Source organism: Perissodus microlepis, chromosome 18 (assembly GCF_051167445.1).
Source record: "Perissodus microlepis isolate ML-2025 ecotype Zambia chromosome 18, ASM5116744v1, whole genome shotgun sequence".
In the NCBI taxonomy this organism is placed as follows: Eukaryota; Metazoa; Chordata; class Actinopteri; order Cichliformes; family Cichlidae; genus Perissodus; species Perissodus microlepis.
Genome location: NC_140478.1, coordinates 32,206,567 through 32,229,896, shown reverse-complemented (window position 1 = coordinate 32,229,896; position 23,330 = coordinate 32,206,567). Strand labels below are relative to the sequence as shown.

At 43.0% G+C, this 23,330-nt stretch overlaps 1 protein-coding gene across 3 annotated transcripts; it reads right to left on the bottom strand.

The window, feature by feature from the left end:
• Nucleotides 1–16,357: 16,357 nt before the first annotated feature.
• LOC146368606 (transcriptional regulator Myc-2-like) lies at nucleotides 16,358–23,098 on the bottom strand. Of its 3 annotated transcripts, XM_084912258.1 has the most exons (4): nucleotides 23,044–23,098; nucleotides 21,431–21,472; nucleotides 18,281–18,893; nucleotides 16,358–17,294 (listed from the first exon to the last, which is right to left on the bottom strand). In XM_084912258.1, exons 2-4 carry the CDS (start codon nucleotides 21,470–21,472, stop codon nucleotides 16,795–16,797), a joined length of 1,155 nt encoding a protein of 384 aa, XP_084768384.1. In that variant the 5' UTR covers nucleotides 23,044–23,098; the 3' UTR covers nucleotides 16,358–16,794. The 3 variants fall into 3 exon arrangements, with proteins under 3 accessions (XP_084768384.1, XP_084768385.1, XP_084768386.1); XM_084912259.1 differs by lacking the exon at nucleotides 23,044–23,098 and having other exon boundaries at nucleotides 21,431–21,487; XM_084912260.1 differs by lacking the exons at nucleotides 21,431–21,472; nucleotides 23,044–23,098 and adding an exon at nucleotides 19,515–19,754.
• Between the last annotated feature and the right edge of the window lie 232 nt (nucleotides 23,099–23,330).

Below are 23,330 nucleotides of genomic sequence, written 5' to 3'. Positions count from 1 at the left end.
CTTACAGACAGCAAACGTAAGATGTGTGTCAATGAGATGGAGACGAGTGCAACGGTGAAGCTGTAAGGATCAGAGCTATTAAAGGTGGATGAGTTTAAATTCCTGGGGTCAAATATTCAAAGCAATGGACAGAGAGGTGAAGAAGAGGGTGCGGGCAGGGTGGAGCAGGTGGAGATGAGTGTAAGGGGGACTTGTGGCAGAAGGACAGCAACAAGAGTAAAAGAGAAGGTTTATATGACGTTAGTGAGACCCGCTCTGACGGTTTGGAGGCGGCCGAGCTGGAGATGGCAGAGGCTCTTCACTGGGAGCGAGCAGGAGCACAGGATCAGCTAAAAGGAGGTGAAGAACTCCGTCAGCACAACACACCTGTTTGTAGAGCAACATAACAACACTGACACATTTTAATCACACAAGAAAACAAACCAGCCACATGTTTTTGTCATATCAAACCACAATGACCACAAAATGATGACGTGGTTTGTAAACATTCTGTACACACACACACACACACACACACACACACACAAATGTTGCAGCTGGAACTCACACCATGTTTTCTCGAAACAAAACTCTGATTACAACACAATCTGGCTCCATCTCCTCTGCTGCACCACCCCTCTGTGACCCTCCTCTGAGGTCTTTGTCTTCTCCGGCTGTTTGGCAGCTGATACCAAGTAAACACAGGGACAAAACCAATACTTTGACCCTATAAAGGCAGTGGTGTATGTAGGAGAGCAGCGTGTCGTGATGTCTCAGCTGAATCATGACCAATTTGTAATTTCTGATATTGAGGCTGGATTTTTGGGAAATGTGTTTTTTATGCAAATGTGTCTGTAAAGCACTTTGGATCAGCTGCTGTAGTCTGAATGTGACATAGGCTTTAAATAAAACAGTGTGTCTCTAACTTTGTCTCCAAACCGCTCGACCTGATTCTGTTGAATCACGAGTGGTTTACAGCTACAGTAATGAGCAGTGCAGCCTGTAGGGGGCACTTCCACGCCTCACTGGATTTCAGACTGCTGCTAATGTCTTCAGAGAGGGACGTGGGCGGGAGAGGAATGCATGTTATCTTGACTGAGATATTTGAATGAAATCTTATCTTTATAGTGAGAGTGTAAAGATTAGACGGCATAAAGTGCGTGGGTTGTGAGCGTGTGTGTGTTTCAGAAAGAAAGACTTCCTGCGTGTTTGACGTGTCTCATCGCAGATCAAAGACACCTTTTATGAAGCGTTTGTAGTAGGAGGAGAGAGCACGCCCATGTCCTGCTGAAGGGATCAACAAGTGCTCTGACACATGAAACAACCAAACTCGAGCACTTTTACTCTCGTTAATGTTTCTGTGTGGCCTCTAACCGCCAGAACCACGGGACACCACGTCGACCAGTCAGCTGACTCTGAGGGAGTCAGGTGGGAGACACCCACTACTGCTTAATTTAAAGATGACAACATCAAGCTACAGAAACTCATTTAATAATGATAACAATGAAGCACGTTTACTGCAGTAAACCAGATGACTGATCTGTGCGTTCAGGTGCAACAGAACCTGGACCCGACGCTGCAGACCGGTTCCCCGTGCAGGGACAGAAGATCGTGGTCACTTCCTGTAAAATAACTTCATGACAGTTAAAATGGAAAAATAAAGCTCTGATCAGTTCACGGTGGCCTGCAGGGGCAGATGGAGGCTGTAACTCACTTTCCACTGAAGCCGAGATGAAGTCAAACCTCGGGGATATTTCCCTTTCCTGACTCCTTTTAGGTCAAATATTATTATCACATCAGGCACGATTTCCTTCAGCTGTGGCAGTTAAAAATAAGCCCGAGAGTGGTTTGTATTATCAGCCTCACAGATAATAAAACGCTCACGCAGGTGGAGCAGCTCCCACTGCTGCGGAGTCGCTGCAGCTCCATCACTTATCCCTGCTCTTCATCTTTATTACAGGAATGTGATGATTTTAGGCATTTTAAAAACGTGTAGAATCTAAGAAACCAGATACATCATCAATAATCCAACCTTTTCTTTTTAACTCTCATGATCTGCATAATCAATAAAAATAAAAAAATTAAAGCATCTTCACACTCTGGATTCTTCCCCTCAGAAAGAGTTTTTCTGTTTTTTGCTCTTTTGTTGTAAAATCTCCATTTTTGCAAAAAAGATGCAAAACAGCATCAATATCAGGATCTGCACGAACCGTGGGAAGAGCCAAACCACATGAAAGCAACACAGAAAAGGTAAGGCACGCTTGTAATGTCAGTGGAGGCGTGAAAAATAAAAATCACAAGCGGTGGAAATTTAGTGTTTTAAATGAGTGAAGTGGAAAAATCTAGTCAGATACTTCATAACACCTGGGCCAGAAGTTGTACTGGACAAAACAGGCAAATGGTGATCACCTGCTTCAAAACACTGTGTGTGTGAATGATTTTATCTACAGCTTACACAGCGTGGAGCTGTGAAGGAGCCACGTTAGCACTCTGCTTTAACAGGATGCAAAGACTTACTGTTGATTTGGCTCCAAACGATGAATCAAGTTCCTCGGGATTCCCATGTGCTTGTTTGCCATTCACATAGGGACCATTTTTGATCCGAGGACACCACAAGGTTTAACTTTAATGAAATTAGATCTGATTCGAAGCAATAAAGTGACAGTTGGTCTAAACCACAGATGTTTGTGTTGTAAGTTTTCTTCTGTTTGTTTGTTCTTTGCATGAGTTAACATGTAACCTGTATTTGTCTGATAATAAAAGGTAACGTACACCTGGACCGGTGGTTGCAGGGTTAAAACAAAAGACAAAATGATTCACACCAGATTGGAAACACCTGTTAACCAATCATACTTATCTTTGGACTATGGAGGCCGGAGAACCCAGAGAGAACCCAGAGAGAACCTGCAAACAGGCTGAAAGATCCAAACCCAGGACGTCGTACTTGTGAGGTGTCACTATCGCTGGATTCTGATTTGATTCATTTCTATGAACAAATTATTTTTGGATCCTGATCTGCATCCTTCTAGTTATTAAGGAAGGGCTGAAGTGAGGAAATAAGGAAGTGATGTGCTGGTTTTTCCATGTAAGAGAACTCGAACAATCTATTTCCAACAACATGAGGAACGTGAGCTTTCTACTCGAGGAACTTATTTTATTCAACAACCATCTCTGTCCCTGAAACCGCTCGTGTGCATTCATTAAACTTCACTGTGACACAGCACACCTGCTGCCCGTGTTAGGAGTTCCTTCCTGCAGGTCGGTGGGATTGATGTTGGAGTGAAAAAGGAAACCGCTCCATCGTTTGAGTGATAAAACCGCACGGCATCGTGGGTAAACAGGGACACGTGAAGGCTTATCAGCTCAGCAGTTCGATCTGTCAGGTGGGGAGTGTTACTCTTAGTTTTTGTGGGTTAACCAGACGGCAGCTGTGTGATAAGATACTGCAAACACTAACACGACTGTTTTCTTTTCATCTTAATGTCCTGGTTTCTGTCAGTGACTCACAATTTACAGCTAACTGTTACTGGCCCACAGTTCACCAGTGCCTCCTGCAAAACACACCAGTAACACTTTGAACAGGATTCAAAGCTCTGCTGCATGAAGTGGTTTTCATTAAATCTCCCAAACACCTGCATCCCTCCTTTGTTCCTGTAGTTTTGTGGGTCCAGAGCAGCGAGGTCTACAAAACCAATGAGCTTCACAGGAAAAGATCGCAATAATAAAAACGTTTTTGCACGTACTGTATACAAAAGATGGACACGATTACTGCGGCATCACTCATTGATTTTGGGCCTCAACCTGAACATTTTGGCCAACTGAGCTGAAAGTATGCTAATGCTCATTAGCATTGTTAGCACTGACTGTAAAGACGGTAATTAAATTAATAAAAAAATTGAATTTCACTCAGAGAAGCTGGAGCTCAGACTTCTTGGCCGGCCTGTTATTCCCATTAAACTCACAGCAGCCATATTATTGGTCACATGACTCATTAAAATGCTCCAACAGCACAAACACGTGTCCAGTTCAGGGGCTGCAGTTAGCAGCTACAGCCGCCTGCGTTGGTTAAACTGAAGCTTGGCAGCCTGATGGTTTTCTGTTTGGTTTTGTGCCGTTGAAGCTTCAAGTTTCTTTGTCTTTATTTGCCTTTGGAGCCACAAAACAAAAATGTCCACCTCAGAAGTTGGAGCTGGAGGCTGGGGCTCATGTTCTGTGCGGTGCTGTTATTTTTACTCCGAGTTTCAGTCAGTGTCCTTATATTTAGTTATTTTTCCATCTTCATTATCACTGAGTTTGGTTTGGGCTGAATCGCTCGAGTTTTTTTTTCCACTTTGCTAGGTCAGCAAATCCTGCCCCAAGAATAAACATGTAGTTTAGTCACACTTCACAGTGACACATTAATGTAAAAATACTGCATTTTGTGCAGCAGTGAAGCTGTTCCACATTTAGCAGCCAGACTGGGCCGTCTCCGACTTCCCTATTGTGGCCGTCAGCTCCAAGCCGACTGTTCTGACTCATTAGTTTAATGGTCCTCTTTACATGTATATCAGCAGGTGCATTGTTGGAGCCCATTAACATTTGTTGTTCTGGGATCTGTGTGTTTTCTCTGGTTCTGGGATGAAGGGACGGCTGTACGAGACGTGGCCGTGCACAGTGTCACCATCTCTGTCAGCTTGAAGACAAATGGCTGCTGTCAGTCGTCTCAAGAGAGACTAGAAGTCAATAAATAACCTGAGCTGATGTAAGAAACCGCAGCAGGTGAAGCTTCTCAGAAAAACACAAGGTGGTGTGTTTGAAGCTCAGGAAACAAGGGTGTATTTTTAGGTTACTGCCTTCCAGATAACTGAGCTGCTGCTCTTTACTGAAATGTGCCTTTCAGTTTCTTTTTCACTTTTCACACCAGAGTAAAGTGGATCATTCCATCTACTGTGCACAGTGCATGGAAATACAGCTGAAACTCCAGATTAAGGTTTCGGTAACATAGTCCAAAAGTTCCCTCTCACAGTGTTTTCTGAAAGACCTTCAGCTGGACTGAAAACATCCTGATGTGCAGCTGAGAGCCTGGCTGCTCCATCAGGCTGCTGCACATGTGATGAGAAATTATTCTGAAGATGGACCTTGGAGAGTGTGAATGATCGTCACTGAGCTTTGGGACAGACTCCAGTCCTGCTGCTTATGGCTGCTACTTCCAAAGAAAAACAAGAACTGGACCTGCTCTGAACTCAGGAGTGGCACAGACACAAAACTGTGTATGGATGCTCCAAAGAAGTTTAGGACTCCCTCCTTTCCCTCCTGCCTCATTGCGAGTCCTTGAACTTCATTCAGCCATTAGCCCCAGCGATCCTGGAAGAATTACTAAAGCACTCAGCACATCTGCAGACTGTTCTGGTTTGTAGTGAGCGAGCGAGTCCAGAGCTGTCCATGTTCACTATGGCATCAGTTTATTATTCCTGTTATGTGATCATATAGCTGCATATGACGACACAAAACATGATGAACATCAATGGAAACTCTTCTTCACTGTATCAAAACAGTGGACTCTATTAATACGACAGAAATGATGTGAAGCCCACAGGATCAGTCAGAGCTCAGGGAGCGTGGATGCTGAACACGCCTCACATTTATTTAATTTGACTTTTTATTTTGCAGATCACTGCGGCGTTGCTGCTCTGCTGCATGCACAAACATTCCCGCTACAGTAAAAAAAATTCTTCAGCACAATTTTATAAAAATACTTTCTTTGAATGTTCGGGGATTCCGCTCGGTTTATTTTGAACGCGCAGATTTGAAATGCTCATAAACAGATGTTGTGGTGTCGGTCAGAGTAACCCGGCCTGCACGCTCACGTCTCTCTGATGTTTATTTGTGCAAACCTTTTAACCGCAGTCGTTTTTACGCCTTATTGTCTAATGGTTCTGAAAGTGGGAACTTCCAGACAAAAACAATTCTGAGACCATCTTCCCACTCCGAGTGCAGTGAAAGTCTTGTTTTTGCTTTCATAAATACACAGCGTGAGTCCTTCAAAGCGAGCTGGCCTGTGGTAAAAGACAGTTTAACAGAAACACAGAGGGCTGCTCCTTCAGCTGATTTTGCAGAAGTGTTCTTGTGGAAAGTTGCTCAGTCTGAACGATGAAGTGTGAAGAGCTGAGGGAGGTGAAGGGGAGACACCGATGACTCACGCTTTTACTCACATGCTGATTTCTGACACATTTACCTTCCAGATTTACTCACCCATGTCTTTCTTTGGCCCCAGATTTTGTTTCCATTATGATTGTTGCCTTGAAGGGAAATTTCCCCTCAGAAATCTTCAGATATTTTCTTCTTTGTTTTGGAAGAATTTTGACACTTTGTTTTTTCTCGTGTCCATGCTGTGTGATGATGTGATGCAGGACATGCAGCAGGAAACTCTCCCAGTGCTGTTGTTAAAATTGTTTCTTCTGATTATGCTTCTTGTCTGATTTAATGTGACAGTTTTGTCAGAATCAGCTTTATTGACCAGTTATGTTCACACATACAAGGAACTGGGCTGCAGTTATTTCTTTGCTTTCAATGTGTTCATTACGGTGGCCCTGAGAGGCCAAACGCACTGCAACTTAAGAAAACACCAGCAAAAAGAAAAACGCTGCAAAAACACACAAAACACAATGGAAATAGAAAAAAGTTGCAGACCAGTTGCAGGAAACAAAATATGCTAAGAATTGTGCTGGGAGACACTTAACAGAAGTGGAAGATCTGTTGGTTTTGTGAGGAAAGAAAAGATGAGAGGTAAGTGTGTTAGCCTAACTATTAGCCTAACAATCCGTCATCAGTATTATATGAATGATGATAAAACACACCTACCATGTTTAGGGTTCCTGCAACTGGTCCGTCGGGTTATTGTCTCCCCAGAAACACTTCCCCTGTGCTTTTGGAAATCAGCTTTTTCTATTTCCGTTGTGTTTTGTGTGCTTTTGCAGTGTTTTTCTTATTGCTGGTGTTTGTTGCAGTCTGTTTGGCCTCTCAGGGCCACCGTAGTTCATGCAACAGAATAACAACAACACACAATACTGACAATGTCGCACAGCTGCTACACAGCAGTATAACCATATATGCATATAATATATTTATGGTGCAAAGATACTTGAATAAATGAGAGATGTTTAACTACTTACTATATATATATAAAATATGTTCATGATTTAATGACCATAAATAAATATGAATGGTTTATAGAAATGTATGGACGAAGTTTACGTACAAAAGTTTGAACCTGGGAGCTGGTAGGGACTGTCTTGCTTACCTGCCACCGGTGGTCATTAGAGGTACTGCAGGTTGTGTCACTCACATGGTTTCATTTATAATTTCTGGTTCTTCTCTTGTTTTATTTTTTTCCTGCATCATCCTCAGTTTCTTTTTTTTTGAGGCCACAAAAAGTAATTGGGCTTCGTCAGGAGGTGCTCATGGTGCTGTTCCCTCTCTTTTTACGGTACAACTTTCATTCCAAAAACATCATCGCCCCAAAAATCTAGCATTTATTTCAGTCTGCATGCTTGCATCTTTGTCTGCATGGAGCTTTTCTCACATTTCTAGAGTTGCTGAGTTGAATTTTTATGCTAAGAATAATTTCTTGTTGTAAAAATGACTATAAATCATCTGCAGAGACGTCACACGACAGTTTGCTTCCCTTCAAACCTCAGACAGTCTTACATTTATAATCCAGAAAGCTTTAATAAAATTAATTGTCTTTGCAACAAGTGAACTTAGTTTCTATTTTTCACTTGATTTTAAATTAATAACTGAACCAGGTGAACTCTGGATCCTTTTCTTCCCGTAGTAACGAACCCACCACAACAGAAAATCCTTTGTGTCATTATAACAATTGTACGTCTGTGGAAACCCAACAGTGAGCACGCCGCGCTGTGGTCGGCAGGTTTTTCTGTGGTGGTCTGCAGACAGACAGTTTTACTTTCCGCTCAGCGTGGGGAGCAGCTCTGCGCAAGGGAAAACCCTGCTGCAGACGCACTGAGAGGGGGCGCAGGGGGGTGTTTGGGGGGAGGCCATCTCGGTGTCCCATGGGAGCTCGGCAGGATGGGTGGGAAGGTCGAAGGGTGTGAAAGCTCAGTGTCGTCACTACAGGTGTTTTTCAAAGCTGAACTTTTTGTTTATTTATAGAGAAAAACCCAGAAAAAAAGCTTCAGATGTGCCTAAACCACAAGACTGAAACTCGAGCTGCTGATACGGTTGATTAGATCTGCTCAATAAAGTTTGGTGCAGTTATCAGGTCACCACAGTTTGCACAAAAATAAAACGATATAGCCGTAAGCAGCAGGTGCAAGACAACTTACTGAGGAGAAGACGTCAGTGACTCACAGTCCTGACAAAGAGAGATGAACACCTGTGGAGGTGTGCTGTAAGGTCACCTGACTGGTTTTTGAGCTGCAGAAAGAGGGAGAGCTCAGGGGGCGCGTCAGTGTTTCAGCTTTGGTGTGCTTTCAGCCCATTTTTGTTCAGTTTGTCAAACATTTTACACACAAAACATCCTTTGGCCACCTGCTCTCATGTGATTTGTCAAAACTGAACCTGACACATCAGGTTATGACACATAGGATTATGATAACAGAAAGACAAAACTGTCACTTCTAAGTCCGACATTAGTCAGCGAGCGGGCTTACTGCTACGAAGGGAACGAGAAGATCATTCTGACCTATGACCTTTTCTAAACCAAAACTTTTAGTGACTAAACGTAATGTAAGTCAAAGCCAAAGATCAAACCACAGAGCTCCACATATGTAAGTATCAGTGTTGGGTTGTTGCTCAAGAAAAGTAATGTAGTATACATTACTTGTTACTTTTCTTAAAAGTAATGCAGTATGTTACTTAATTACTCAAAGAAAGTAATTAATTACACTACTTGTTACATAACTCTTTGCTCAGTAAAATGACCAGAAATGCATTGTAACAAAATTACCATTAAACAATATAAACCTGAGGCTACAGCCCCACACGCCAACACAAATCCCTATCCTGTGAGGACACACGTATTTAGGTATGAACACAAAGCAAACATGAAATCCAGCACAAAGAGACTTTAAAGCCATCACCACGGCGTCTATAAACTGACCGCTCATCAGTTTGTTACCTGCTGAAGTCCAGGCTCTGGCTGCTGGGTGGGCTCAGCATGCACTCAGCTTTCACATCACTCTGGGAGCTTGGCTAGCTTAGCATTAGCATGCTGTTTGTGAAGACAAAGAGCTGAAGTTGTGTTAGCAGCAGATGCAGCTGTTTGCAACTCTTCTGGATGCATTTTTACCATCGTGCTCCTTACCTTTCATGCGATAAAATAAAAGTCAGATCTCCACTGTCTAACAGCTGTTTCTCTGTAGCTCCACCATGTTCCTCCTCCTGCACCTGAACTGAAATCAGCTGATTGTAGCCCAAGTGGACCTTTGTAATGAAAGTGGATTGTAACTGTAATGTAATTACTCAATTATTACAGTAACGCATCACATTACTGTGTTGCTAAAAAATGTAAAGTAATTACATTAACACGTTGCTTTGTAATGCATTACAAAGTATCAAAGTAATCAAATACAGAGCTGTCAACACAAAGCAAACACTGGTAAGTACACTCCACTGCCAGCCCTCCATCCAGAACTTGTTGGTTTTCAAAGTGGAAAGTTATCTTTGAGCATCCTGTGTTGCTAAAGCAGATCCATAAATGCTCCAATGTCAAAGGACAATTTGTGCATAATACGACAAGTCAACAGATTTGGACTTTTTCGGGATGAGAACAAGTTCTGCTTCAGTCATCAGAGTCACTCATAAACCAAACTAGCGGAGAACTGAAACTGATGATGGATGAAGACGTGAAATAAGAAGGTGGCTGTAAAGGCTTTTACAGTTTATACTGCGGCAAACATTTAAATGTCTAATGACGGGTAAGACAAGTATGAGGTTTAAAGGAAACCCTCTCTTTTTTCATCATCATCATCTGTAAGATGGTGTTGTTTCTTAGAGTTTGGCCTCATTTGCCCTGGAGAACAGAAGATTTTACCCCTGTTTTCTCAGGTTTTGCACAGAAATGTTAATAAAGACCTGCTGGTTAATTCTGCCCTGCAGGCTGGTAAACCAGCTCTGACCGGGCGTAAAGCTGCTGTGTTTTCTGTGGAAATTACATGTGAGCTCATTTGCATGTTAATGTTGTGAGCAGTTGAACAGCTTCAGGGGAAGCTGCTGTTTGCTTCACCTGGAAAAAGTGAGAAAACTCAGCTGCACGATCCTCCACAGCCTGCAACAATAAATGCTGAATAAACGTTTCTCTGCGTCTCTTTTTACCATCTGCTCCAAAAACAAAGCCTCATAGTCGGCAGTGCTTCAGCGCAAGTGACAACGAATCCTAAAATCTACATTTAAATCTTGTAGCAAACAACACATTTCAAAGTTAACAGGGAAAAAAGGGAAAACATAAATAAAGATGTTTAAAACAGAACTTTAACTCTTATATCAGTGCAAAGCTCTAAGCAAGCATCTGTAAACATCTGTGTTACACATTACTTGATACTTTTTTGTTCGTTTGTTTTTAAGTAATCAAACTCAAAAATTAATTCCTTACATTTTCCTTACATTACATGCAAGCATCCCTATTTAATCCTTCTTTGAGTGTTTGTGTTTGAATCCAAAGCTGACACCAGCAGCAGCTTAGCAGTGAAATAATGACGCGTTTCAAAGACGCGTCCACACGGTGGAACCTCTGACAAATAATCACTGACGCTGGATGATTGTAACAGGTGTGTCACAGTTTTATTCTCTTTCAATGACAGTTAAACTGTCTCTTCGTGCACACTTCGAGCTACTGTATCCAGCAAACACCTGTCTAAGATGTTTCTACAGTTTTCAGTTATTAAATGTACAAAAACCCCTGAACGTGTAGAAACTCCTGCCCGTTATGAGTTATGAGCTTTGGACTCCAGAAAATCAGGATAAAATGCAAAGGATGGAACTTAAACCAATTATTAAAAAGGAAAATTCCTGGTAACTCTATGCAAATCTCTCCATGGGGATTCCCAGGAAACTGTTTTCTGCTTTTATTTGAATATCTCAAATTATGCAGTTCAACTGCAGTTTCTGCAGCAGGAAGTGGGAACAGCACTGGCAGCCATTGGACCTGCATCCATGCAGGAAGGTTCACTGAGCTCACGTGTTTGTCTTTGGTACAGTACAGCACTTTAACACAACAACAGAGTTACACACAAACAGCAGAACAACGTTTGGATAAACTGAGATGTTTTTAAGGGGCTTTTTGTATCAACATGTAATCACCACAAACTAGATCACACTCTGCTGACAACATGGCTAAAGTAACAGTAACATGTACTACACCCCCGATGGTTTGTGAATTCTCTTTGATCTGCTGTTTGTCACCCTGAGAGCTCAGATCATGTGACTGCGAGCTTCCTGTCAGAGAGCGCGAACAAACACCAATCTGGCAGATTTAGTGCCACCTGATTCGTGCCTTCTGCCTGCCTGATAAGATTCACAGCTTCCAGCTTTCTCCCGACTGTAACTCAGCAGAAATTAAAACATGATTTGGTGTCAAACAGTCCGGATGAAGCTGCTCAGCAGGAGTATTTCAACACTGTGGTCGGCATTTCAGAGGAAAAGATACGCCAAAGGAGTCTCTCTGCTTTTCAGGGAGACCTCCAACTGTGTTTATCGCAAGGAAAGTGCAGCTCCTGATTTATGAGCAGCAGGTGGGAGTCCTGCCATCGCCTCAGTGGTCACAGGAATTTGTCTCAGTCTTTTATGGAGCTTTTATAGTGTTTATTCTTTCCCAAATCCCCCTCAAGAGGAAAATGAGAGCACCTGGATGCCCTGTACAAACAAGAATATGCAAAAATCCCCTTGAGTACACGTCCCCACTTCCTCTTGGCATTTTGCCTGTGTGGGTACCTCAGAAGCTCTAATGTCTTTAGGTGGACACATGATATTCCCTGTATGTGCTTTTCAAATGGCTCGTTTGACAGCAGAGAGTCTATTCTCACCTCCTGAAAGATCCTTAAAAGACATAAATGGAAACATGACGATCCCAAAAAGTCTGCATGGGGACATCTGATTACCCACTGCACACTTGACTACCACAAATTGTCATTGAAGACCTAAGAGCCCACTATATGTTTTTATGAGGAGATTTAGGAGTCCATGAAACACCTCATGATTTATTCAAGGACACACTGGACTCATTTATGGTTGCTGTGGGAGGCATTTAAAAGTCCAGTGGACACCCGAGAGCCCATTCTTTATCTTCATGTGGATTTTCTTCCTGGCACCTTACAGTCAGTCACACAGAGGCTGTGGGTCCACAGGCTTCTCTGTTTGGAACCTCAGATCAGCGACACTCAGCTGTCCACGGTGGTTTGGACACCTGGAGGTTCACAAAGAGTCTCATATGTCTCCCTGTGTGGACGAACAGGAATCGTCTTAGTGTTGCTGAGACCTCTTCAAAGTCCTTTCCATCTCTCAAAGCTCCTTGTCCCTTAGCGGCTGCTTGTTTGTGCTTTCTTCTAAAATATTCTTGATGCAGAATTCAAATTCAAACTGAGAATTAATCCGAAACATGAGCGCTGAGGTATTAGAAACGTGGAAAAAGTGGGAAACAAAGCTCTGGAGCAGCAGAAACCGGAAACTCGTCACCCCTCAGTCACTGCTGACCGTCCTGGACGATCTGCAGGTTTTCAGCATGACTCAGCAGTCTGGACTGTTCCCGTGAATCAGCCTGAGTCACTGTGACTCAGAAATTAGTTTTTTATTTATGGAAAGAATGAGAGAAGATCCTGTCCTGATGCTGTTATCAAAGTGGTTCTTTTCTTTTGTTTCTTGCATGCCTGAACTCTAGACGCAACAAGGAAAGTTCAGGGCCGGCGCCCAGACTCTTTATCAGTGATTAAATATCAGAAACAGATGAGTGAAATAAAAGTCAGAAGAATATCAAAAGATACCTTTATTTTCCCTGCAAAAGTCATATTCAGAACTTCTTTTCAGAGACCCCATGTTTGCGAGGGGGCGGCAGTGAGTTCAGGAGTCTAATGGGGAAAAAGCTAATCCGCAGTCTGGAGGATCTGGCCCCGATGCTGCGGTAGAGTCTGCCAGATGGAAGGAGGGAACAGAGTCCATGTGAGGGGTGTGAGGGGTCAAGCATGATGCCGGAGGCCTTACTGATGCAGCAGTTGTGGAAGATGTCCTGCAGCAGAGGGAGAGATGTTCCAGTGATCTTGGCAGCTGCTTTAACAATTCGTTGCAGTTTGCTGAGATCACCAACATTGCAGTTTCTGAACCACACGGAGATGCAGCTGGTCAGAACGCTCTCCATGGTGCTCCTGTAGAACATGGTGAGGATGAGAGGAGGAGGGTTGGCTGCTTCAGGTGTCCCAGGAAGTGGAGGTGCTGCTGGGCTGATGGAGGTGGTGTTGGTGGTCCAGGTGAGGTCGTCCGAGATGTGAACTCCCAGGAACTTGATGCTGGAACCATGGATGTTGAGTGGTGCATGGATGGAGCCAGTCTTCCTGAAGTCGACGATCATCTCCTTGGTTTTGTCCACATTCAGTGACTCCAGCTGCTGAACCTCATCTCTGTACGCTGACTCGTTGTTGCTGCTGATGAGTCGAACCATATGAAGGCTGAATTTGACACATGTGCCTTTATTGAGTGGCGTGAAGACCATCACTGGATTCAGGCCAACCAACAGTAGGGGAGCTGGCTGCGGTGAGGATAGAGCCGACGAGTTGAATTTGTTTTTCAGTGAATGCTGACACTCCCACAACCTCACCTGTCAGCCTGAGCCACACCACTGTCGCTCCCTCCCTCTCCATATAGCACTGTTGCCACATCAGGATCTGCTTCAGTTTGATTACCAGCCCCGTCTTGGAAGTGAGGACGTCATCATCTCTCTGCTCAATCGTGTCTACACCCACCTGGACCAGCGAGCACTGTGAGGGTCATGGCTTTTACTTTTCCAGTGCTTTCAACACCATCAGGCCGACCCTCCTGGGTGATAAGCTAACAGCGATGCTTGCTTCTCTGGGGTCCTAGATTGTTGATTACCTGACAGGAAGACCGCAATACATGCGTCTTCAATGTTATGTGTCTGACAAGGTAATCAGCAACACAGGGGCACAAGGGACCACCTCTCCCCCTTCCTCTTCACCCTCTACACCACAGACCTCCCTCTTCAGAAGTTTTCTGATGACTCTGCGGTGGTTGGATGCATCAGCAGGGATGATGAGACAGAGTACCGGGCTGTGGTCGACTCCTTTGTCACGTGGTGTGAGCAGAATCATCTGCAGCTCAACGTGGCAAAGACCAAGGAACTGATCGTGGACTTCAGGAAGACCAGGAAACACTTGACCCCTGTTTCAATCCAGGGGGTCAGTGTTGACATTGTGGAGGACTATAAATACCTTGGAGTTCACAGACAATAAACTGGACTGGGCTACAAACACCACGGCACTTTACAGGAAGGGTCAGAGTCGTCTCTATTTTCTGAGGCAACTGAGGTCCTTCAACATCTGCCAGAAAATGCTCAGGATTTTCTACGAGTCTGTTGTGTCCAGTGCGATCCTCTATGCTGTTGCATGCTGGGGGAGCAGGCTGAGGGTCGCAGATGCCAACAGACTTAATAAACTGATCCGTAAGGCCAGTAGTGTTGTGGGGATGGAGCTGGACTCCCTTAAGGTGGTGTCATAAAGACAATGTTGGATAACACCTCCCACCCACTCCATGACATGCTGGCTCGTTCAGCGAGAGACTCAGGTGACCAAATATCACCGCGACACAGGAAACCATTCCTGCCCGAGGCCATCTCCCCGTACAGCTCCTCCATCTAACACACCGTAAACACTGCAATAGTTACACCCTTTTGCACACACTCTTTCTACTCTGCGATTATCCTGTCAGCTTTCTTGATATTTATTTATAACCACCTCTGTTAATCCTTGATTATTTTATTGTTGAGCGATTTGTATATATTGTGCTATTAAATGTCTGTGTTTCTGTTACTGTTATTTATACTGAGCAACTTTCCTCAGGGATTAAATATGCTGATTCTGATTATTGATTAAAAGAATATTTGCTTTATTGGTCTCATTCATTTTGAGCGTATATTTCAAAAACACACTTTATCCTGTTCTGCCTCAGAAACCTCAGATTTTAGGCTGTTGTTTTACTTACATTACTCATTTATATTATGCACACATTCAACAGTAAAAATAAATGACTGTAATATTTTAAAGATGGGTTTGTGGGGTAAAACACAACGACTGTAAGTAAAAGATGGATGCCGTCACTGTGACATCAGCCTGTTTCAGTGAAGCTTGTTTGTCGCCTCCAGCTTGTTTCATTGTAACAACTTCAATCCTTTAAAACCAGATCTGACGAGTGAGCCGAATGCAAACCCTGCCTGACTGATCTTTTTCTCTGTAATGGAGCATAATTCACAAACTGAATTTCATATTGTGTTGCGTTCCCTACAGTTCCCTGTAAATTCTCTGTGGAGTGAAGAACGAACATTTCCAGGTGGGAACGCTTCGTGACTCAGCATATGGACACATTTACCACCTCTGTGTTCAATCGATACAGTTTTTTTTGCTGAGTCCAGGCTGTTTGGTACATGACACATGATCAGGATATATTTGATTACGTAAGTGTACAGCCTGCTGCTTTCTGAGATCAGCTGTATGTTTGACAGCTTTGTGTGTACATGATTGGCCTGAACTTACATTAAATTATGTGACTAACTCGAGTGTGTTTGATTTTTACGTTCGTCTGTGGTCCTGAGTTAAATTAACTTTAACAGCTATTCAGTTAAAAGATTATTTAACTACTAGTGTAGGGAGTTACGTATATATAGATACTGTTCAGTCAAAGCCATGCTGGTTGACCTTTGACCCTCTTAAAGTGCGGCTGGTAAATGCAGAGCAGCTGATTTGGTTTGAACTTTCACCCCGTGTTCAGTGTGGAAATCACGCAGCCCCACGACAGCCTCAGCGCGCTGCTCCGCTGGGCCGGATGCTCTCCGATGACGCAGCCGAAACGTTGAGTAATGAATACAGAGGAAATGCCATGACAATGACCCACAGGAATATGCGCTGGATCATTTTCAAGAGGCTGAATTTGTCTCTAAGGAACCAACTTGGCGATTCCACCCTCAGATGTTACAAGAAGCTGAAAACACTTCCACTGAAACTTGAATTTTATCAGTGACTGTGGGGTAACATCACTGTGGGTTTAAGCTGATCCTTCTAGGGGGATCCAGCGGTTGCCTGAGGCACGTTTCACACCACCACATGAATTCTGGGACTTACAAACAAACAGGGAGGTTTGCAGAAACAAAGCAGACACTTTGAGATCAAGAGAAGCTCCAACATGTGAAGGGCTTTTATTCTGAAGGGATGAAAACACTTCTGATGTACTTTTAGTGCAAAAAAGGTTTTGAACAAAAACAATATATAAAAATAAACTCTGAAATTAAAAATACACAATCAAAAATACGAAAGCTTTAGGGAGTGAACAGATTAAATATAGTGAATTAAATTATTGTTCATCATCAGCTGTAAATTAAAGTTATGACACATATTTATTCACATTTTCTCCTCATAAACTGGAATGTTTGAAAAACTACTTTAAATTAAAATAGTCAATAAAAACAAAAATAAATAAAAAACAGAAAACCTGATTACAGACGAGCAGCGAGCCCCACGGGCACCGTGCTGCATTCAGGTGACGTCGGTCATTATTCTTAGCTTTAAAACCTGAAGTGAAGAAACTAGAACGACTGAGCAGAAGTTAATGTGAAGTCCTGAGCTGCTGCAGCCTCTGCTTCAGCTCTCTGCTCCTCTTCCTCAGTTCATCTTTCTTTGCCAACAGCTTCCTCTCCTGCTCTCTGACCTCCATGATGAACTCCGTCGCCTTCTTCAGGATCACCACCTTCGCCGCTTTTTCATTGTTGGCCACCGCTGGGACCTCGTCCCTCAGAACCATGAAGCTCATCTTCAGCTCGTTTCTCCGCTGCCTCTCCAGCACGTTGTGAGTCCTGCGCTTGTCGTTGTCCTCGCCCTCCGATTTCGGGCTCCAGCACCGGCGCCCGCCGCTCTGCCTCGGTGCCGCGCTGCTGCTCTCCGCCTTCACACGTTTCTCAGGGGGTTGCTGGGCAGCGTAGTTGTGTTGGTGGATGTTGACGTGAGAGCGTTTCAGGACCAGAGGGGAGGTGTGGGACCGCTGAGATGACTTTCTCCTGTCCACTGTCACCACATCGATCTCTTCCTCTTCCTCATCATCTTCCTCTTCTGGGAAAAACAAGGAAAAACATTCTGGTGTAAATAAAAGTGATCGCGGTCTGAGCCAAAACCACCGGCCTGCTGATGGACGAGTGACTGAACAGGGACAGAAAACGAGTGGAAGCAGCAGAGCGAGACAGAAAACGTGCCCTCCTTGAACTCCTCGCTTCCATAGTTTTCAGACATTTACCGGCCAATGAAAACATTTCTCAGATGTCTGCTGACACTGACAGTACTGGTGGATATTTTAATCCACAGCTTAATTCAGACCAAGGTTACGTTTTAGTGTACTACTATCCACGGTAACTATAGCGTCAAAATAATGGTGACGTATGAGGAACAGAAAGAGCCCTGTGGTTCAGCTTTCTGAACAGCTGGTCTGATTTGGGATGACAGGCACCGCTTCACTGAGAGCCCCCACATCATTTTACTGTCCTCTGTACTTCCTGTGATGTAAAAGCACTGACTGCAAGAAGAAAACCAGCTACTGAGTTTAAGGAGTTCACTTCAGTCAGCTGATTGGACCCCAACGCACTTGAGCCGGGCTGTTGAGCCCCGCCTTGTTTAGGCTCGCTGACTCAGAGATCTGACCTTTAATTGTGTGTGTGTGTGTGTGTGTATAAAGAGTCACTAAAGAAGAATTTTCTTTAGTGACTCTTTAATTAAAGGATGTCAAAATGTTTGCAGCATCTAATATTTGTAAGTCTAATAAATTAAAAATAATTTCACTACTTTAAGGGAAAGTCTGTCGTTTCTACTTCGGTTATGAAAATCCTCACACAGCCTGCAGGATATTTGCCTGCTTGGTGATAGGCTGTTCCCAGACGCTGTAATTAAAGGATGGCCACACCACTGTAGTGTTGGATTTCAATAGATGCAGTATTTTGAGATACTCTGAAAATCACTGGGTTACTAGGTCGGAGAAAAGCAGAATTCAGAGTTCAGTGACTCTGATACTCAGGATTAAAGAGCTGGCTTTTCAAAATAAAACTCACCTGATTCGCTGTCACTGCTGCTGGGTGGTGGCGAGTCCAGTCTCAGCTCAGACCCCACCTCCATCGCCACACCATCATCCATCTGCTTCTCACCCAGGAACACCACAGAGGGGTCAATGCAGTCTGTCACCGAGGTGTGGAAGTCCTGCAGGTACCCAGCGCTCACCTGAGACCCGCCCACCTGCTCGTCAGCTGTTCTGTCTGTGATGGTCTTAGTGTTGCAGGAGTCCCGGCGGGCCCGCAGCGAGGCCAGCCTCTCTGACACCACCTTCTCCAGCTCTGTGGCAGCGGCGAAGCTGCTGCTCCACATGCAATCCTGGATGATGAAGGACTGCAGAAATGCTGCAGAGGAGCTGTGGTCATCGTCCAAGAGGTCAGACACCGCCTCCAAGTGGTCGGCGGCAGACAGGGAGGGTCTCCGGCTGGGGGACAAGGGAGGTGTAGGCAGCAGCTCGAACTTCTTCCAGATGTCTTCGCTGGGAGCCGGCAGGAGCTGGCTGCGTGGAGGAGGGTAGAAGTCTTCCTCTTCACCATTCAGGAAGAAGTAGGGCTGGACCACGTCGTAGTCATAATCGTAGTTTGTGCTGTTCAACACCGGCGGCATGACGGCGGCCTGAGAAACACAACAGGAGGTCAGCCTGAGCCAAGCACATGACCACAACATCAAAAATCATCTGATATTACTACAGTGCAGGAGAATCAGTTAAGCATACCAGACTCCATTCAAAAAACAGCTAGTTTAGCTTTCTTTGGATTAAAGCCCGAGTTTACATAATAGAAAGCAAAGGCAAAGATCCTCCATCAGTAAACAGCACTACACACATCTGCAGTACAGATACACTTACTCAAATGTATTAAAACTCGGGATTTAACATGCTTAACAGTTTTAAAAGTAGTGATTTTATCAAAAAATAAAAACAGAATATACGGTTAAAAGACATAAGTAAAGGTTGCAGAGCAGAGTTAAAAACAGAGCTTCAGTATGAGTAAAGAAGTCTCCACACTTCCAGACAGGCGAGAACTTCTGCAGATATGCGAAACTCAGCTGTCAAAATGCGCGACGCTAGTTTAATAACATTGAACCATTTATTCAGAGTCACACATCAAAGGAAAAACGGTCAAAATGCGAAGAACGAACATCAGGGATAAATTCGGCACACATTTTAAACTGACTAAGCGAAAAGTTAAACGACAGCAAAGAAAAGCATCCAGAAAGCTTCAGACATAAACTTACCGTTTTTCTCCAACAGTTAAGGTGAAAACGTGAAAAAGATCCAAATGTTCAAGCGAGGAACGGCTAAACTTATAGCGGGCTTTGTCCAGCAGAGCCTGTCAGTCTTAAATAATCCTCAGTTTCTCGATAACCGATGACAGACACCTGATACAGCCGCTATAACGGTCCCTCAGTGTCTTCCAGCTGCTCTGCTGTCTCAGCGTGAAACTCAGCCATCAGCTGCTTCACACACATTAAATACTCCGGCTTTTTTATCTTCATCCGCCGGCACTACAATCTTCCCGCCAAATGCGAACTACGTAGTAAACAAACGGGACCTATCGATGTGCTGCTGACCCTTTAAAAAATAACCTTTAGTGCATTTCTGCCATAAAAGCTTGATTGTAGTATTAGTTTTACTTTAAATTCAGCAAGAAGATGTGCAAAATATGGGAACTATTTTATTCAGTGGACGTGTACTTTTTGTGAATGGTAAGAGGGTGGTCGTGACTGTAAATGATGTAGAGGAACAAAGTTCCGGGAAACCCGCTCTTATCCCGTGATGAAGTCATGAAAACAAACAAATAAGCAAAACAATGTTTATCGACAGAAAACCTGGATTGAATAAATAAACAACAGAACGAAGAAAAGGATCATGAGCTCTGAATGCAAAAGCAAAACACGACATGTAATAGAAAGATTAAAAATTAGATTAAAAGACTAAAAAAAAAAAAAGTAATCTGCTAATAGAAAATGTATTAAATGAATCAAGTTTGATAAACTAAAAAGAACAATTACAATATCATTAAAAAATAAAATAATATTTTAAAGGAAAACTAACCTAAGAGAAGGAATTTTAAACAAAAACTATATTTAAACAATTATTTTGAAAAATTATAAACAAAGCCACTAAAATGAGAAACAAGAATTTAGCACAGCAAATATACTGTTATTATATTTATTTATTTTACTTTGATGTGATTTTTTATTCTGTTTTGATGTCATCTAAATTAATTCTGGGAAAGACAACATCAAAATAACATCTATGAAACTGAAATATAAAGAACAGATTATGGGCTCCATGGTCAAGACCTATGAAGAAACTATTTATTTATTTATTTTTAAATTCACAAAATGAAAGAATGTGCTTCAACCATCTCCAGGTCTCATTTCTCGGGTGTACATCCTTTATTTCTCTCCTCATTTCTTAGACCCTCCCATCGAAAATGAGGTGAAAGAAGCAGAAACACAGAGAAACTGAGGCAACAGGCGTGCCAGATGTTTAGCTGTTAAAGATGTCACGAGGAACAGTTGCATCGGCTGTTTATTGCTTCATTACAGCCTGTTGCTGTATTTGATGTCCTCAGAGGTACCTTTAAACCAGCTTTTTGAAGCAGACTTCAGTGGACGTGTCAGGGAAGGGGACACAGGTGATGAGCAGGTGAAAAGGTTGTTGGTGAACCTGTACTTCAAGAGGAGGGAGGAACACTGGATGATGGCCAAGAGTGTTAGATTTAACGAGAATGCAGCTAGAGGGCATCAGATGGAAGTCTGTGGGAGGAAGTGAGTGAATGCAGAGCCAAGAATGCCGCACAGAGTTTGGGAGGAGCTGAGACAGGCTCTGGGTGGTAGGAAGGACTTAGCAGATGACTGGAAGTGCTGAGGAAACTGCCAAGAAAGTGTTTGGTGTATCGGGAAATACAAGGAGACTTGGTGGTGGAATGAGGAAGTGCAGGAAGGTATTTGGGTCAGCAAAAAAAGTGGGATATTCAGGAAGCTGAAGAAAGTGGAAGTACTGGGAGCTTAAGCGTACAGAAAAGAGAGGTGACAAAGCAACTGGGGATGTGATGAATGTAGAAATGAGAGGATGACAGTTAGAAAATCAGGAAGTGCAGAGAGTGAGAGGTGGGGAAAAGCCACTGGACCAGAACACTTACCTGTGGAGGTGTTTTGGAGGGCGGTGAGCTTTTTAACAGCATCTTAGAGAAGACCCAGAATAAAAACAGCAAACCTGTTTATTAAGGCTGTTCACTAAATCTATGAAACACAAAGACCACAGAAGAGGCTCACAGACACTCGCCAAGAAACAAAGTGAAGGCAGCACCATAAAAAAAACAAACAAACAAACAAAAAAAAAAAACCACGGGTCTGATTAAGGGAAGTGGACACAGCTGAGGAAAACACACAGGTGCAGATACTCTGGGATACGCTGAGGACTTCAAAGTGCTACAGAAACACTCACTGTGCACCGGATATCACTATAAAATACACAATCCACTGCATGCAACACTATTTCATGATTAGACCAACCTTTGTTTAACAGCAGCTCCTCCTGCCTTTCACTCTGCTGCCCCCTGCTGGTCAAAACCTCACACTGCCTCAAACTGCAGGATTCTTGTTTATCTTTGCATTTTCCACGTCTAGTGTTTTGTTAGATTTAAGTTATTATTCTTTATGATTCTACCTGCTTTTTACAATACAGTCAATATAACATGAATAACATTTACCTTTAATAAAATATCATCTACATAAATGTTGCTGCTAAAGATAAAACCTTAAGGTTGCTGCCCTCTTGTGGCTGTAACAACACACTGCATTACCAACCATAACCATAAATTCTTATTGTTGTCTGTGGATGGAGGGATGGAGGTAAGTGGATAGAGTATGTGCCATTTTAATAGAAGTTATATTAATTTTCCTAAATTTAATTTCATAAAGTTCAAAAACGTAACATAACAAAGCAGAAGATTTAGCTGAAATATTCAAACTACACATTTATTTAAACCAAACAAGTGTTTAAGATTTGTGTTCCCAGTGTTTGTAATTCAGATGTAATCTGGGCTTGCTGACGTACATAACTGACTTCCAGCAAGGCTGCATGAATATGGCATTAGACAAAACACAACATGAACCCAGAAAAGACTCAGGAGGAACAGGTCAGTTTAATGTCAGAGTTGTCCACATATAACCAAGGACAGCTTCAAAAACATCCGACTAACTGGAATTTCTAACTTAAAGACCTGAATAGAAGAGCCGATGATAGGGGAGCCTTACATTTTAAAAGATGAGCATGTTTTCATAAATAACAACCTTAATCAAGGATTAAGATATTTTTTCAGACGCCTGTATTCACACTCAAAGGTATACGTCACACCGCTGCACCAGTTTGACTCACTGAATCCATGGCAACAAAGTACTTCCTGTTTACTATAAATCTGACAACTTCTCACACAAATAAAAACTCTCCCGTCTGCCTCGGTTTGAAAGAGAGAAGCAAAGAGATGGAGCGCCATCCTGTGGTGAATCACTGGAAGTACAAAAAGAGAATTGTGGAAGACAGGAGGAAGCTGCGTGTGGAAGTAACAAAAAGCTGCAGTCGTGTTAGCAACATGTTTAAATTAACAAAACAATTTAACACATTTGAAAAAAAGCTGATAATTTAGAAAGGAAATAAAAAGTCAAAATTAAGAAATTATAATGTGAGACAGAGAAAGATTTTAAACACTGAGTGGAGAATCTCAAAAACTGTCTTAATGATTCACTGACTTACTCAGGAGGTTAAAATCATCCATTCAGCGACCTGGATGCACATGGAAAAACTGAACCCATAACAACATTAAAGTTATTTTTAACAAACAGTCCAACTTGAACTGTTTTTAATTACTGTGGTAACTGATAACTGAACTTGCAGAGGCAGTAGGAGTGTGTTGGAGTGCACAGCTGGACAGGCCGCGTTTTTGTAACGGCATAAACAATGAAAGGCGGTGGATTGGCCAGTTGTTCATGATCGACTCTGAGCTGGACCAATTACAGCCGAGGAGGTCGGATGCACCCTCC